The 15,170-nt window shown below is 32.5% G+C and overlaps 2 protein-coding genes across 8 annotated transcripts; one reads left to right on the top strand and one right to left on the bottom strand.

Annotated features, from left to right (window-relative positions):
• Positions 1-6,720: 6,720 nt before the first annotated feature.
• Positions 6,721-7,891, top strand: LOC18096868 (transcription factor MYB3). The gene is made up of 3 exons (XM_006385451.3): positions 6,721-7,002; positions 7,133-7,262; positions 7,482-7,891. Exons 1-3 carry the CDS (start codon positions 6,849-6,851, stop codon positions 7,789-7,791), a joined length of 594 nt encoding a protein of 197 aa, XP_006385513.2. The 5' UTR covers positions 6,721-6,848; the 3' UTR covers positions 7,792-7,891.
• Positions 7,892-10,597: 2,706 nt separating this feature from the next.
• On the bottom strand, positions 10,598-14,959 carry LOC112326971 (ubiquitin-like protein ATG12). 7 transcript variants are annotated; one of them, XM_024597906.2, is made up of 7 exons: positions 14,684-14,951; positions 14,443-14,573; positions 13,458-13,542; positions 13,293-13,351; positions 12,179-12,247; positions 12,016-12,078; positions 10,598-11,064 (listed from the first exon to the last, which is right to left on the bottom strand). In XM_024597906.2, the coding sequence occupies exons 3-7, from the start codon at positions 13,489-13,491 to the stop codon at positions 11,005-11,007; spliced, it is 285 nt and encodes a 94-aa protein (XP_024453674.1). In that variant the 5' UTR covers positions 13,492-13,542; positions 14,443-14,573; positions 14,684-14,951; the 3' UTR covers positions 10,598-11,004. The 7 variants fall into 7 exon arrangements, 6 of the variants coding, with proteins under 6 accessions (XP_024453674.1, XP_024453676.1, XP_052307472.1 ...); XR_002981015.2 differs by lacking the exon at positions 14,443-14,573 and adding an exon at positions 11,165-11,349 and having other exon boundaries at positions 10,884-11,064; positions 14,684-14,953; XM_024597908.2 differs by lacking the exon at positions 14,443-14,573 and having other exon boundaries at positions 13,458-13,528; positions 14,684-14,952.
• Between the last annotated feature and the right edge of the window lie 211 nt (positions 14,960-15,170).

The raw sequence follows: 15,170 nt of genomic DNA, 5'->3' as shown, positions 1-15,170 counted from the left end.
CCATTAAAGTTCTAATCTTATTCAAAACCGAATAATTATTTAAATGTTATTTTATTAAATTTATTTTAAAAAATTATTCTAAATTTTTTTTAAAAAAAACGGTTGAGAGTTATTTGAAAAAAAGCTCAATGCCCTTATGCTTGGAAGAACATGCCCACACACCTGGCCCAAAAAATACCCAAGTACGCTTTGATTTGGGAGGTTAGGCTTAGGCATCCGGTTTCATTTTCTTTTTAATAGGCAGACATTACGTTGTCCAACATAGGTTTTTTTAATATAACAAATGACAGACAATATGTCGTTTTCTAATTCAAGTTTTGAGCACCTCTAATGGCTTGAAAGTTGAGATATGAGTTTATGTACTCTATAAGCTCAAATTTTAACTTGTTTTAACCTAAAAACATCTATATAACCATTTCCAAGCTTGAAATACCATTTAATTTGGTTAAAAATCATAAATCAAATCGAGTTAAAACAAGATTCATGTCTCCCGATTTATTTTTTAAAAAAACATTTTTGTATGGAAAAATCACCTTCATTGAATTTCCCTTTTAAAAACAAAGTCATTGACATGAACAAATTTTTTTGTGGCCGAAATATCACCTGTAAAAAACATCATCTCTTCTTGATCTTTTCCAATGGCTTTCTCTTAATATCCATGACTGAAAAGAGAATAAACATGAAGTTTTTAATTAAAACAACAAAGATGAAATAAATATAATTTGAAGCTCAATGGGGACTAATGATTTTTTCTATGCTTTTTGAATAGTAAAAAACAAAAAGGGATTCTTTTTAATATATAAAATTAATAGTTGTTCTTTCAATTAATTTTTTTAATTATAACCTAACATTTTAATTTGTAATTTTGATATTTAATTTAATATCAGAATATTCTTTGATACTTAGCATAGGTGAGTGAGGATTAAAAAAATCTGAACACATAAAGTCAAGCTAAAATAGAATTTCTCTTGTAAAATCCCTAAATTTGTACCATCAGACCATACGATCCATAAAAGCACAGAAAGCATGGAACAGCAATTTTTCTCTATTAAGCAGGAAGAATCAGTGAGCTTCTTCAAATAATGCATAACTTCATAGTCTTAACAACTCAATATGATCAGAATACCTCGTGGTGTGAAATAAATCACAGACATGTTTCCTTCAAATTCTTCAGTGTATTCTGCCTAATATTCTGAGCCTGCACCCTCTCCTCGGTACATTTAAAATCTACAGCTTTCTTTCAAGACTTCTAAAAGTTAAGTCTTTACCGGCTTGAGAGGACAACAGTAGTTAATCTGCAAAGGTAAGATGTCCGAACAATTCATATACTTTAGTAACTTGAATACCAAGAGGACATTGCGGTGTTGGATCAGCCTGCAAATTTCATGTGGGTTTGGTAATTTCAGCCCAACTCTCTTGAAAACTGGCCTGCCTACACACCTGCAATGAAAGAGGAGGCCAGCTGGAAAATGTTGGCTAAAACAAGACACAAAATATGTTCCGACAAAACAGAACTTCTCCCCACTTTATGCTTGCTAGCTGGCACCAAAGCAAGCCTTCTTTTGAAAAGTCATACTAAACAGTAAACATGACCATAGCCCATAGGTTAAAAGCAATCGTGGATCGTAGGGTGCCCTGCCTAGTCCACATGGTAAGGATGAACGTGGATGCGCAGCGCAATAATATTCCCTGCCTAGTCCTGTTCCTACCTTGTCTTCATCTGGTAAAGGTGTTGGGGGGGAGTTTGCCTGTAATGGCATGGAGTTTGAACAAAAGCTCCCCCTGAATAATAATAATAATAATTCATGCACAAATGGAAATCTGAAAAGGCCATAGGTGTGGGACCAAGGTCATTTCAAAGCAAAGCAAAATAATAATGTATTGCTTTACGTAATTATTTTTGGTCAACTATATCATCTCCTCCGTACGTGTAACTATATTATCCTCAAGCTATATATTTAGCTTCTAATACAAAAAAAATATAGCATGACTTCTTATCAGTTTTCAAGGTAACTGGATGAACATTACAAATATAATTTTACTTAAAATAAATATTTAAAATGAAATTATTTTTATAAATATTAAGATGATTATATATTGGATTTATTCGAGTCAACCTGTATTTACCTGTCAATTATATACTGAGTGATAAAATAATAATAACTTTATAGAAAGTGAATAAAAAAATATTATAAAGTTAAATTTTCAATACATTTATTGTTGAAGGATAGAATAAAAAAATCAATTAAAAAAATAATAAAAAATGACTCAAGTCAACCTAGGTTAACCTGCTAAACCCGCGATCCGAGTCATGAGACCAAGATAATCCAATTAAAAAGCAAATTGAAACAAATTATAAAGTTCAATATCCAATCACTCTAATCTTGAAAGATAAAATTGACATACAAAATAATTAAAAAAAGAACAAAAATAATGATTGGAGTAGTGAATTCTTCTTACCCGCTAAACCCATAACCTCGTAAAAAGCAAATAAAAATAAATTATGAAACCTAATTTTCAATCAACTCAATATTGAATGATGAAATTAAAAAAAAAATCAGGAAAAGAAAAAAAAAACTTGAGTTAATTGAGTTAACCCGCAATTCGGATTAAAGACTGAGATAACCTAAAAAAAAGCAAATTGAGAAAAAATAATGAAGTTATAATTCCTAATAAATCAATTGTTAAACGGTAAAATTAAAATTAAAAAATATTTTAAAAAAATATTATTCTAATTAATAATATAATGAAAGAAGAGGTACGATAAAATACCTTTTTTTTAGTATTCAGTTAATATATAATTAGTCACGTTACACTCTTTACTTTGAGTTGTACTCAAAATTTTTCTTGTTAATGCAAAAAAAAAAAATGCCAGCATTGGCAACACACTTTACATCACCAAGAAAAAATCTAATTTCAAATTAAAATGATAATACTTGTATATAATAAAATAAATTATAAATTATATATAAAAATATATATAAAAAAAGTTTCTAAAGCTAATAAAAAATTAAGCCACTAAATTAAAACAAAGATTAATATTAAGATATTGAATCGCATCATGCATGCAAGAAGCTCTTCAAAAGAATTATTTAATTATAAAGTAATAGAATTAATATTAAGATATCGAATCGCATCATGTTGTTCGCTCAAATCTTTTCTCCAAAAATAAAAATGTAGCAACACTTCGTCTCTAGTTTAAACACTAGCCAACTTAGGTGGTTGGAAAGTCAAGTCTCCTAGTTCTTGAATAAAAAAATCATTTTCAATTTTTTTTTAATTTTTTTTAATTTTTAATTTTAATTATTAGACGCAACTTAATTAATATTGTGGATTGCTCCTTTTTCAATTTTGTTTTTCTTGTATTGCAGGAATAGCTAGCTTTCTCACAGGAATTGATTCCAAGCTATAGGTACAACTTTTCATTCGTCGGAGTCTTTGAAAGTAGGAGCTACATGATCACCATCACCATCACCAATAAGTTCATTCCTTCTAGGGTTTAAATTAAATATTCTAGTTTATTTTAAAAGTGCCTAGCTTAGCCACACGAAACTATATAGTTATTATAAATAATTCTTTAATATTTTCCCCATAAATATGATAATCCTACGGAATCTTTTTATTCTCCTATACTATACCTACGAGATACGTCAGTTGACAAGAAGCGATTAATTTTCTATGTAACCAGGAATTATTGTGCATGATTAATGATCTGTCCCAGTTGATTAATGATCTTCTACTTGTAAGTATTATATTAAACAATTAGATTTCCTTCATAATTATAAGCCTTGGTGTCCTATCATTACTTAGTATAATGTTTCTTTTCTTTTTTTTAATCTTGTGTTCATTATTCTTCTAAAATTAAGCAATAAACAAGTCTTTGATTGAGCAATTACTTGGTATGGACGAAAAGACTTGAGCTCTCGGAGAAATTATTTACAAATTAAACAAAGAAGTAGAAAAATAAACTCGTAAAACCCTTTACTCTTCTCCCTCCATGACCAACATCAGCTCTATCTTTCAAACCACCAGCCTCACACAAACCCCCCTGAAAACACAGCATCTCTCCTCCCGACTGCCATCTCCCTACGGCAACCACTAATCAACTACCATTGAATAGCCATAACACCATCGGTATACTCTCTCCCTTCACCGTCACAACCCACAAATCAACTGTAGTGCCTTCACAATACTCTTCTCAATATAGCGAACCTCTCTATTACTACCCAACCTCACCGTCATATATAGTAGCATTGAGGCCATGGAGTGATAAATAGAACATTATAAATAAAGCAAAAAGATTTAGGGTTTTTGAATAGTGTTTGTTATTGTTATCCGGGAAACAAAACACCATGAATTTCAATATATATATATATATATATATATATATATATAGACACACACACACAGTTTCATCCCTGCATATTTTCATTTTTTTCATATTTAGTTTCTAGAGTTTTAAGAATTTACGTTTCAATCCTAAAACTTCATTTCTTGATATTTCATTCTTTGAATATTAAAAAATGAATGAGAAAAACAAATTTATTTATTCTAAAATCTATCTTTTTATGACCGGAATGTGACCGTCCGAATCCATTCTCTCTCCTCTCCTTTTATGATGAATTTATCTCTCATATGTTGATATTCCGGGCCTGAAATCTAATAAAAATAATGTTTAGGGTTGAAATATAAGAACTTAAAATAATAAGAATCAAATATGCAAATTAAAAACTTAAGGGACCAAAATAAGTTTTTTGAGCCATTAAAGAGTGAAAATAAAAAAAAAAACACCTCTTTTGTTTTTTATATTAGTTTTGATCATTGTTTTTTTTTTACTTTTTACTTTTTATTATAATTCAAGATTTTATTTTTTAATAGCAATATTTAATATAACACTGGAATAATTTTTGACACATCGTATATATCAAAGCATGTAAAGAATAATAAATCCCAGCACATAAAACCATGCAAACAAAATTTACAAGGATGATAAAACAAAGAAATAAAGTTTAATAATCACATTGCAAACAAAAAGAAATTGTCTAGGAGTGAATAGTCAAATGTCCCTTGATGAACAATGCCAAGCACTGTTCAAAAATCCATGTTCTGTTCAATAATACGCTGGATCTTGTCCGTCGATTGACTCATTGTATATAATATTTATATTTTCAGTAATCAATTTTAGGATTCTGGGTTCATAAACTAATCCAAGGGCATGAATAAGATTCTTTGGATGAATTTTTGTGTCGGTTTCGACCAAACTCGGTTTCTATCAGATTATAAAGTTGACCATAAGAACATAATTCCACCCCTTCTCTCTATTTTTTTTTTCTTAAGAGATAGAATGATCAATAATGGACACAAATCAATCTCTTATTACGTGATGGATGTAATCTTTAACAAATACGTCTCAATCAGTAGGGTAAAGCAGAAATCTTTGAATGATACCAATGCAGTCACCACTGTTTAATTACATAATTACTTATAATATAATCAAAAGTTTCTGCACTTGACCTTTAGCAGACTAATCTGTCACAAGATTTTGTCTACTTCTGCTTTAATAACATTATATACAGTTCTTTTTTACTGTCACCCGCATGCGTCAGTCATGTGTTCATCATCTCAATTATCACCTTCCGATCGAAGAGGAGATCAATTTGACCATGTTCATGATTCCAAGCTTCGTAAGCGATGTAAACCGTAAAATCTGTCAATGTTACACTTGAGTTCAACAAATGGCACCTCCTTTCTTCCCAACTAAAACCCTTAAACAGAACAAATTACCGTGCGTAAACCTATATCGTCCCCTTTTGCTAGCTTTTTTCTTATTTGGGTATATATTATTAGTGTTATTTGCACTTGCAATTGCTTTCTCTATGCAATGCAGAGGTACTCTCTTCAATGTAAACAGTATGTGTTAAGTTTAGTGGAAAGATTGTTGTTCATCAACCGTGGGAAAATATTAATTTCCAACTCTTTTCGTTTTTTTTTTTCAAGTTTTTAGGTTTTGTTTTATCTGGTTGCAAAGTGAAAATGAAAACAAAATGAAGGAGCCCAAAATTGGGAAAACATTGTTCATCAAAGTTGATGGACAGAAACTTGCCCGTCTGTGGGTTCCTTCACCGTGAAAAAAGAAAAAAGAAAAAAGAAAAAAGAAGAAGGAGCCCAAAGCTGGACAAGCTCTTCGTTTTTTTTTTTTTTTGTATTTAGATTTTAGGTTATTTGGTAATGATAACGGTAAGATGTTCAATTATCGAATGCATACGCAAGTGTCCTGTCATTAAATTAACCTTTTCGTAAGCAGATAGCATGCCTTCGTTATCGTACTTTCAAAAAACAAGAAGAAAACTGTGTTCCGTCAAGATTTTCCATCCACAGCCACAAGATCAACCTCTCCGTACATACGCAGCTGATGATTTTTATTACAATCGTCAGATCAGATCAGTTTTACCCCTCGATGCTCGTCTCCTTGCAGACGACTTGAGATGAACAAGGTAGGTATACACGCACTAAGGAATAATAAATATTTTCTCTCCAGCAGCCTTTTGTAGTATAGCATGGAACTTGACAAAAACTTTACAGCAATCATGAAAGCCATGATCAATATCTTTCCGGGTCTCATATAGTTCCTTTATTTTAATCAGTGACGAACGACCCTTCATTGCCTGACACGAACAAACTAATATAAATAAATGCAAGTTGATATCCTTCTCCCCCACTTGGAATGTTAGCCAAAACAGCTCCCTAGAGAAGCAACGGCTTCCTCTCTCTCTCTCTCTCTCTCTCTCTCTCTCTCTCTCTCTCTCTCTGTCAGACACACTCACTCGCAGAAGAAGACAAGCTCGTTGATGGCTACCATGAAGAAAGAGGGGGTTAAGCCCATGGAAAACATGACAAACATGCCCAACAAGGGGGCATGGACAGCTGAGGAAGATAGGAAATTGGCTGAGGTTATTGCAATCCATGGCGCAAGAAAATGGAAGACAATTGCAGCCAAAGCAGGTAAGTGCACACACATACTTTGTTGTTCATATATAATCTTTACCAAGGAAAGAAACAACTTACTTGAGTTGAATTATGCACTATGTATTGCGATCTGATTTAAGCTTGACGTGTCCTTGTGTTCTTGCAGCTCTCAATAGGTGTGGTAAGAGTTGCAGGCTAAGATGGTTGAATTATTTAAGACCAAACATCAAGAGAGGCAACATTTCTGACCAAGAAGAGGACCTCATACTTAGGCTTCATAAACTACTAGGAAACAGGTAATTAATGTTATCTAGCATTGAGAAACACCAACTCCTAATAGTTATACTCTCCCAATTTCCGTAATTACTCTTGCTGTTTGTATCTTGCACAGTAGTACCCTTTCCTGGAGAGGTAATGTCTAATATATTCAGCGTTCTTGAGCATATTTTAGATGCTCCTTGGTTAGTTTTAGTTCAAGAAAAACACTTACTAGTTTTGAGTTTTTTTTTGTCCAGGTGGTCACTGATCGCTGGAAGACTGCCGGGTCGAACAGATAATGAGATTAAGAACTATTGGAATTCTCATTTGAGCAAGAAGATAAGCCAGAAAGGGAAACAAACTGGAGTTTCAACTAAAGAAGATCACAGAGTTGAGAAAAATATAATAAAAAACAATTTGGATTTGAAAGAAGACAATAAATCCAGCCAAAGGGGTGAAGAAGAGTCAAAACTGAATTTTAACGTGGATGATTTCTTTGATTTCTCCAATGAAGATCCCTTGAACCTGGAATGGATGAGCCGATTCCTTGAAATAGATAAGGCTTAGATTTTGGTATGCCACAACAGTCTGTAAATCTTGTCCTCTCTCTTGAATTATTAGTGTAACTACTAATTAGTCATGGGCTATATATTTGACATTCCTGCTGCATGATGATGATTCATGAATCTGCTAGAGTTTATGTGGTCTGTGTATTCTGGCCTCTTCTTCCGTATTGGCTGGCAATCATATTCTGCACTGATTTTCTTTGATTTTTACCCTTCCACATACCTTTAGATGCCAACGGTGTATATATATATATATATAGTAGCATACTAGAAAAAAACACAAAATAAAATAAAAAATAAAATAAAATAACACAGTTCAAAATTTAACGAGAGAAATAACACTGTTTAGCCAGTCGTTACGATATTTACAACTTAAGAGTTAATGTAACTATATTAAATTTTCAAGAAATTTATTTTAAATTTAAAAAATAAATGACATTATCTTTATCACTGCAGTATAGAAAAGATTTATATATATATAAAAGAAAATATCATAAAAATTAATAAATATTAGTTTTAATCTCGAGTTGTGACAATAAATCTTTTATAGTAAGCATAAAAACTGTATCTACATTGACAGGGATTAAGCTTGAATGGAATCAAGAATATTTTATAGTCCTTCAACGTCTTGTTTTTTTCTGTAATGACAATATATGCAAATCCTTATTTTAATTAAAATATATTTTATTATTATTAAGTTGTACTTGCGGATTATTTTTTTATTATGGAGTCCCTCTATGATATATTTTTTTATTTAATACTAGTTAAATTTGATGTTTTTTTTTAATTATGTAAAATAAAGTTTTAATATTGATAAATATTAAATTAATATGGAAAATAATTAATATTAATTAATCAGAAATGATTTAATATTATCTTTATCATAATTGTGAAAAATAAAAAGAGAGCAATTCTTTATCAATGTGAAAAATAAAAAGAAGAATCTAAAAACATTAGGAGTGTAATTGTGATTATTTTTTAAAGTGTTTTTCACTCGAAAATGTATCAAAATAATATATTTTTTTATTTTTTAAAAATTATTTTTGATATTAGTATATCAAAATAATTTAAAAACATCAAAATATATTAATTTGAAGTAAAAAAAAATAAAAAAAAATTATATTTTTTTTAAAATATTTTTAAAATTAAAAAATAAACAGGGAATAATACAGATTCTCTGTCATTGAACTGTGGAAGGGTGGTGGTCTAACAGACAAAAAAATAATTATGCTAAAGTGGGAAAGGACCTGTCTGCAGGATTATGAACGGAACACAATCATGCTACTCCGACCGACAAAAGGTGCCTGTGAGTCGCAAAACTCACAATAATAGTCCTTTTTGCTAGCTCCAGGGCCACTCTATTTTTTATTATTATTATTTTCAAGGGTGGCAAACCCTTTTTTTTTTCTTTTTGATAATCAAACTCACAGCAAGGGCAGCAAAGCTGAGATCCACCATGCTTTGCAGGATGTATGCGTAATTAAGCTAGCGACTAGCAGTAAACAAATAGAATCAGATTTCAGACTCTTGTCTCATTCGAGCTTGATTAGACCGTTTTATAGGGCAAATCCACGACTGTGAACTGCTTTTGCACCAAGCATTTCTGCGAAGATTGACTAGGAAACTCAAAAACCTGTTCATCATATAGAGGATGGCTATTTACGATGGCGATCCATCAGTGTACAACGTGGCAGCATCGCTTCCCTTTAGAGAAAAAGGTCACCAAATTTTTCATACTACTAAAATATTAGCACGTGAAAGAAAAATCACTTTTTAAGCCAAACCTGTCAAATCATTTCATCAGTCTCAGTTTCAAACTGGTTGGTGAGTCCAGCATGTGCCATACCAGGACATACAGGCAAGGTCTACTTTTGGAGAAGTTGAAAGGGAAGAATCACAGGAAAACATTACAGCCGCCGGCTTGATCAAGCTTTCAACTGACCTAAACCAGTTTCTGAGGATTCCCTTCAGGCACTTTTTCTCGATAAAACTTGTCTCTAAAACCTTTCCAGATACCGTCAAAGTGATACATGATGAACCACAGGGCGTCAACTCGATAAACAAGAACCGGTTATGAGCTCAGGGAGTTTGGCTCGTGGACCAGAGTGGTCCTGCCTGACAGGTAACAAACATGAGCTATATTTAACATGCAATTAGGTCAAAGAATCGATTGGCTACAAAAAGTAGGGCAACTGCTTTCCTTTGCATCTTAAAATTGAATGTTGAAATTCAATTCTAAATACCAATTTGTGTAACCCACTGCATCCTTTCCGAGAGTTAAAGCTGTGTCGGTGAAAATATTGTAGCAAGTATAGAGAGAGACCTGCATCTTCTTTTAATTCGCTCACCAAACATCCTTAGCAAATCTAAGATACAGTATACTGCCAGACATCATCACGATTAAATCATATCAAGCCAAAAGGTTTTAACCAATATATAGTTGCAAAGGCATCTCCAGCAACCCCACAATCTTTAATGAATCCAGGCTTCAAGTTACAGTCCATAGGAGTGAGAATATGCAGAAGAACCCAAAACTCTGGTAATAACTGACCTTCACAGACATTAAGTTGGAATTTATTCAGGTCACAATTTCTTGATCTCGTGTGAAAATATATGGAATCTCGAATGCAGTTTGTAACAATTTCTGAATGGTTTCGTCATTTTACAGACTGGTACAATGAGAACAAAATTCTGATGGACATCTTTCGTGCTGTAAAGATTCCGAAAGGTATCAAAGGCATAGTGTGTGCTACAGGTACATGTCATTATCACATCACTCTCGCATCGAAAAGTTGAAGACCAAATCATAAAAAACAAATCTCCAGCCTTCGATAGAAGCATCTTAAACCAGTACAGGTCTTGTATAATTAGACTCATCACTGAAGCAGGGGTATAAATGGATGAAGTGGGAAATTAACCATAAACAAGAAGAAAAAAGAAATCTTACAAATGCACGTGAATTCTATGATTGAAATCTCCATCTCTTCAATCACACTTCTAGTATATCAACTAGTTATGTACGGCGCTTGCTTGCATGAGATCTACAGAACGGTATTGTAGAAGTAAGTACACGGAGCAAACGATATTGCAGGGTTTGCATCAATGAAGTTTCCTTATTACTCGTTGGGTCCAAGAAAACACCACAAATATTCATAATATGTAACAAAAGTTCTCAAGTATTAACAGCGTAAATCAGCTCGGGCATTGCCGAAAGTTAGCCCCACGCCACTGAACAAGCATAGTTGACCAGCAGTTTACCATCAACGCCAAAATTCTGAATTGATAAAGTGGAAATTAGTTTGAACTTACAATAGGTAGAGTCAAGGACAGGTAGAGCAAATATGAATCCGATAAAAAATGACAGACTTACAAACCTAAATTAACTAAGGTTAGGAGCAACTCAGTGAGAGAAAACCGACACAATCCAAACAAACCTTCAACGGGGGTCCTAGTCATGTTATGCTCATGAGGTAAAAAAAAAGCCTTGCAAAATTCACGAGAACTTCATGGAAGCTTTTCTCCTCAACTAAACCATCTTTTTCCATTGCCACATATCAATCTTGAAAATGACATTGTCATGTGTATATATATGTTAATGAAATACAAAATGATACATCACACCTTATGTTCATCAAGAGTTGACTACAGACTACCAAATTTCGCTTAAGGGCAAGGACAGATACCATATGATAGAATCTACATTTACGTCATTTGCATGTAACATTTGTGCTCAATGACAGCTCAGAACATGGATAGTTGGGCACAATATTTGGAGAAGTAGCAACTTATTTCATACGAATCATTTGCCTGTAGCCCATTTGTTTTCTGCCTGAGTGTCGTATTAACCAAATGCTTCATTCTTAAAACCGGTAGTGTTGATAAATAAATGTTTGTCGTTCCAAAATTAAGCACAATGAACAAACAAATAATAAATTAGATGAGATGTCTTGGTTAAAATCATCAGTATAACACATAACTGTGTTGCAATTACTGGGTCTTTCATAATTTTGTCACAAAAATAAATAAAAAAACCTAATCAATGCTCTTCTAATGCATATGGGGTGCAATCATCTAGTACATGTTGTAACTTGAAATTTAACATGAATGGATATGAACCGATAAAAAACCAAATTGTATTTTTCAAATCAGAATTATCTAAAACAGCCACAACCAAAGAGATGACATTAAATTGATAAAACAAAAATTAACTGCTACAAAAACTTACATTAAACAGATCAATCACCAATTCATCTGGATTTGGTGAGAATGCACTGTTGATGTATACAAACTAAAGAACAAGGGAGAAACAGACAACATTACTATTCCAGAAACCCACTTATTAATTCTTTTGCTAAATTGGAGAGAAATCAATATCATTGATAAGCTACCATGCTCTCCCTTTGAAGTTGCCGGGACAAAAAATCAATCACCTTAGCAAACTTATCAGTTCCAAGTATCTGCCACATCCAAGTACTCAAAGTATATAAATATCATCATCATAACAATTAATAATGAAATGCAAGAAAGTTTTAATAAATAAAAAAATCAATCTCTGGAAGCATTAAACCACATGTTGTATGCGAAACCTGAAACACATCAACTTGCAGTTATTCTGATTTTAAGAAGTATTATGCAATTTCATGAAATGTTTTTTGGTTGAAAAACCAAAAAAGCCCTGCCTCATTGATTAAGCTCTTTCTGGGAGTCCAAAGCTATAGCAGTAAAATTATTCTCTAGAAGAGCAAAAGAATGCTATGAATCAAGGGTTTGTTTCAGCATGCAGTTTGTCATGCAACTCGTTTCCAAGCTTTAGATTTGTTGCCCAATGCTCAATGGTTACAAGGCACACATGCACTCAGGGGCGGAATAGGAAATTCTTTTAGGGGGACTTAAATTTTACTAGTTTTGGCCCTGAAATTTTAAATTGTTTTTTTTAGGGGGACTTAAATTTTTAATTGTTCAAGGGGGAGCCAAGAAGGGTTTTTTTTTTTTGCTCCCCCTGGCTCCGCCCCTGCATGCACTCTATTTATAAGTTTGAAAAAGAAGATACCTTTGAGGCTACAATATCTCTAATTGGATAGAATTCAATGGCAGCATACATGATCACATTCGCATGCAAAAAATGCCCATGTATTGAACCAAAACATAGCTTCCTGACAAAAAATCAAAACTCCTAGACAAAACCCTATTCTTCCATAGTGCACTCTTACTTCAGTTCTACTAGATACAATTATTTATCTAAAAAATTTCTCCAATGAAATCCCAGCTTATATCAAGATAACAAAGCAGCAAGATCATCCCTTGATTCATTCTATCTCTATGAGTTTATAGTTCTTTATACTAGCCAACATTTCATAAGAAAATGAATATGTTGGCATCTAGAATTTATCCTTATTTGCCAAACCCACAAGAATAGACACAGAAATACAAAACCACCTAGAATTTATTACATAAAAAATACATATATAAATCTATGTAAATATGAGTGAAAGAAAACTACACCTTGAACTTGTTTTGCTTGAGAATAGGCGCATCGGCAGTGGCTTTTAACTGAACAATCACTGCATCAAATCACAAACCCAAATTTAATTAATTAGTTAGTTAAAAAAAAAAAGCATAACTGAAGAGTATATATATGGGTTTTAACTTGAGCAAGTTTTGGCTCACCTTTTCGAGCAGAACTCAGTGACTCAGTTGCCATTGTTGCTGTCAGTTTACAATTTGAGAGCTAGATGAGCCTTAGAAGTTGAAACTTGGAAGTCAAGGATTTTGACACGTCCACAAAAGATTTAAGATCAATATCCCAAACATTCAAATTTTTTAAATTCAAGTACAAAGTACACAAGTAGCAGAATAATCTCCTGAAATGATTCCTTGCGACTCCACTGTGTTATAAATACTCCACTGTATGCTAAATGCAATAATCTTAAGAATTTGTGCATATAATATACAAGAATTTATGCTAAGTACACAAGTAGCTGACCCTTCTTTCCATAGTCCATAATGATATCACGTTTTCTAGTTCACTACTTTTCCTATTGAAATCAGAATTCCATATAACTTCCAGCCAATTATTTACTATCCAAAACCCATATCACCAAAAATCATGAAAATATATATTACCAAAGATCAAGATGAACATAAACTGCCACTAAGTTCAAATTTCAATGTCATATATATTCCCAAGTTTCTACTAACTCCACTGTATATTTGTGCATATAATATATAAATTGAGAACAAACAAATAATTAGTAATTATAATTAGCCAGCTCATGAATGAAGAATAGATTAAAAAAAAAAACGCAAATGCTTCATTAGCAATATTATCTCGGCTATGCAAAAAGAAGAAGAGAAGAAGAAGAAGAAGAAGAAGAAAAACTTAAGAATCTTCCTTAGTACCTCGGCCTGGCAAAGTAATTAGTATCATAAGCATTTCGTCAATTTTAAACTTTATCACCTTGAACAGAATAGCCATTTGATTTCCCGAACTCATTATTTCACATTCCATAGCAACAACAATAACATTATTTCACATCACATCATCACCATTTCGTCAATTAAAAGCAAATATATTCAAAATTCACGCAGATCATAAGGTAACAATGCGCGATTACAAAAGAATCCCACAACATTTCCAATTAAAAGCATTTACCAAAAAGGTCTGCAAAGAGAAAGCTTCTTAATTTAGGGTTATAAGGTCACAGCTTCCTTCCTCTTCCCCGCAGCAAAACATCACAATTCGTAAGAATATTTCAGAGTTTTCCCAGCCTCGCACACTAGATCCTAGAGTTTCACAAAACAATAACCTAAAAAGCTTCGAACTCATAATTTCACTCTACAAACCTAGGGTTTCACAAACGCAAATAAAAAAAAATTAGATAAAAGAGGGGCACCTTAGTAGTGAAGTGATGTTCTCGAGCTGGCAATTCCAGTTATATTTTACAATTGTGATTTCGATGAAGAGGGAGGAAGAAGAAAGAGCGGAAGAAATTAGGATGCGCCCGGTGTCCGCAAGTTACAGAACAAAATCCAAGAAGAAAGGAAAGATAAATTAGCTACTTTGATTCAGGTTGCAAATATCAACCCGACCTATCTACACGACCCAATTCTGCTCGAAAAACTAGCCTATTCAATTTAAAACCCGACATGATCATGTCCGAACTTAAAATAATTCAAGATTTTGGATTGGGTTAACCAATAAATCAAGAATATTATAAAAATTTATTAAAATTCAAATTAATTTAAAATTAAAAAAAAAAGTTAAAGGAGAAGGAGAAATTACTATAACCCAAAATATATTTTATTATTTATTAGAATAGTAAAATGACAGTATTGTCCTTAATACAAAAAAAACTTTAAACCAGGCATTGAGGAATGGTC

Source organism: Populus trichocarpa, chromosome 3, assembly GCF_000002775.5.
Source record: "Populus trichocarpa isolate Nisqually-1 chromosome 3, P.trichocarpa_v4.1, whole genome shotgun sequence".
Lineage (NCBI taxonomy): Eukaryota > Viridiplantae > Streptophyta > Magnoliopsida > Malpighiales > Salicaceae > Populus > Populus trichocarpa.
Note: the sequence above shows the minus strand (reverse complement) of the source record. Positions and strands in the feature narration are given on the sequence as shown.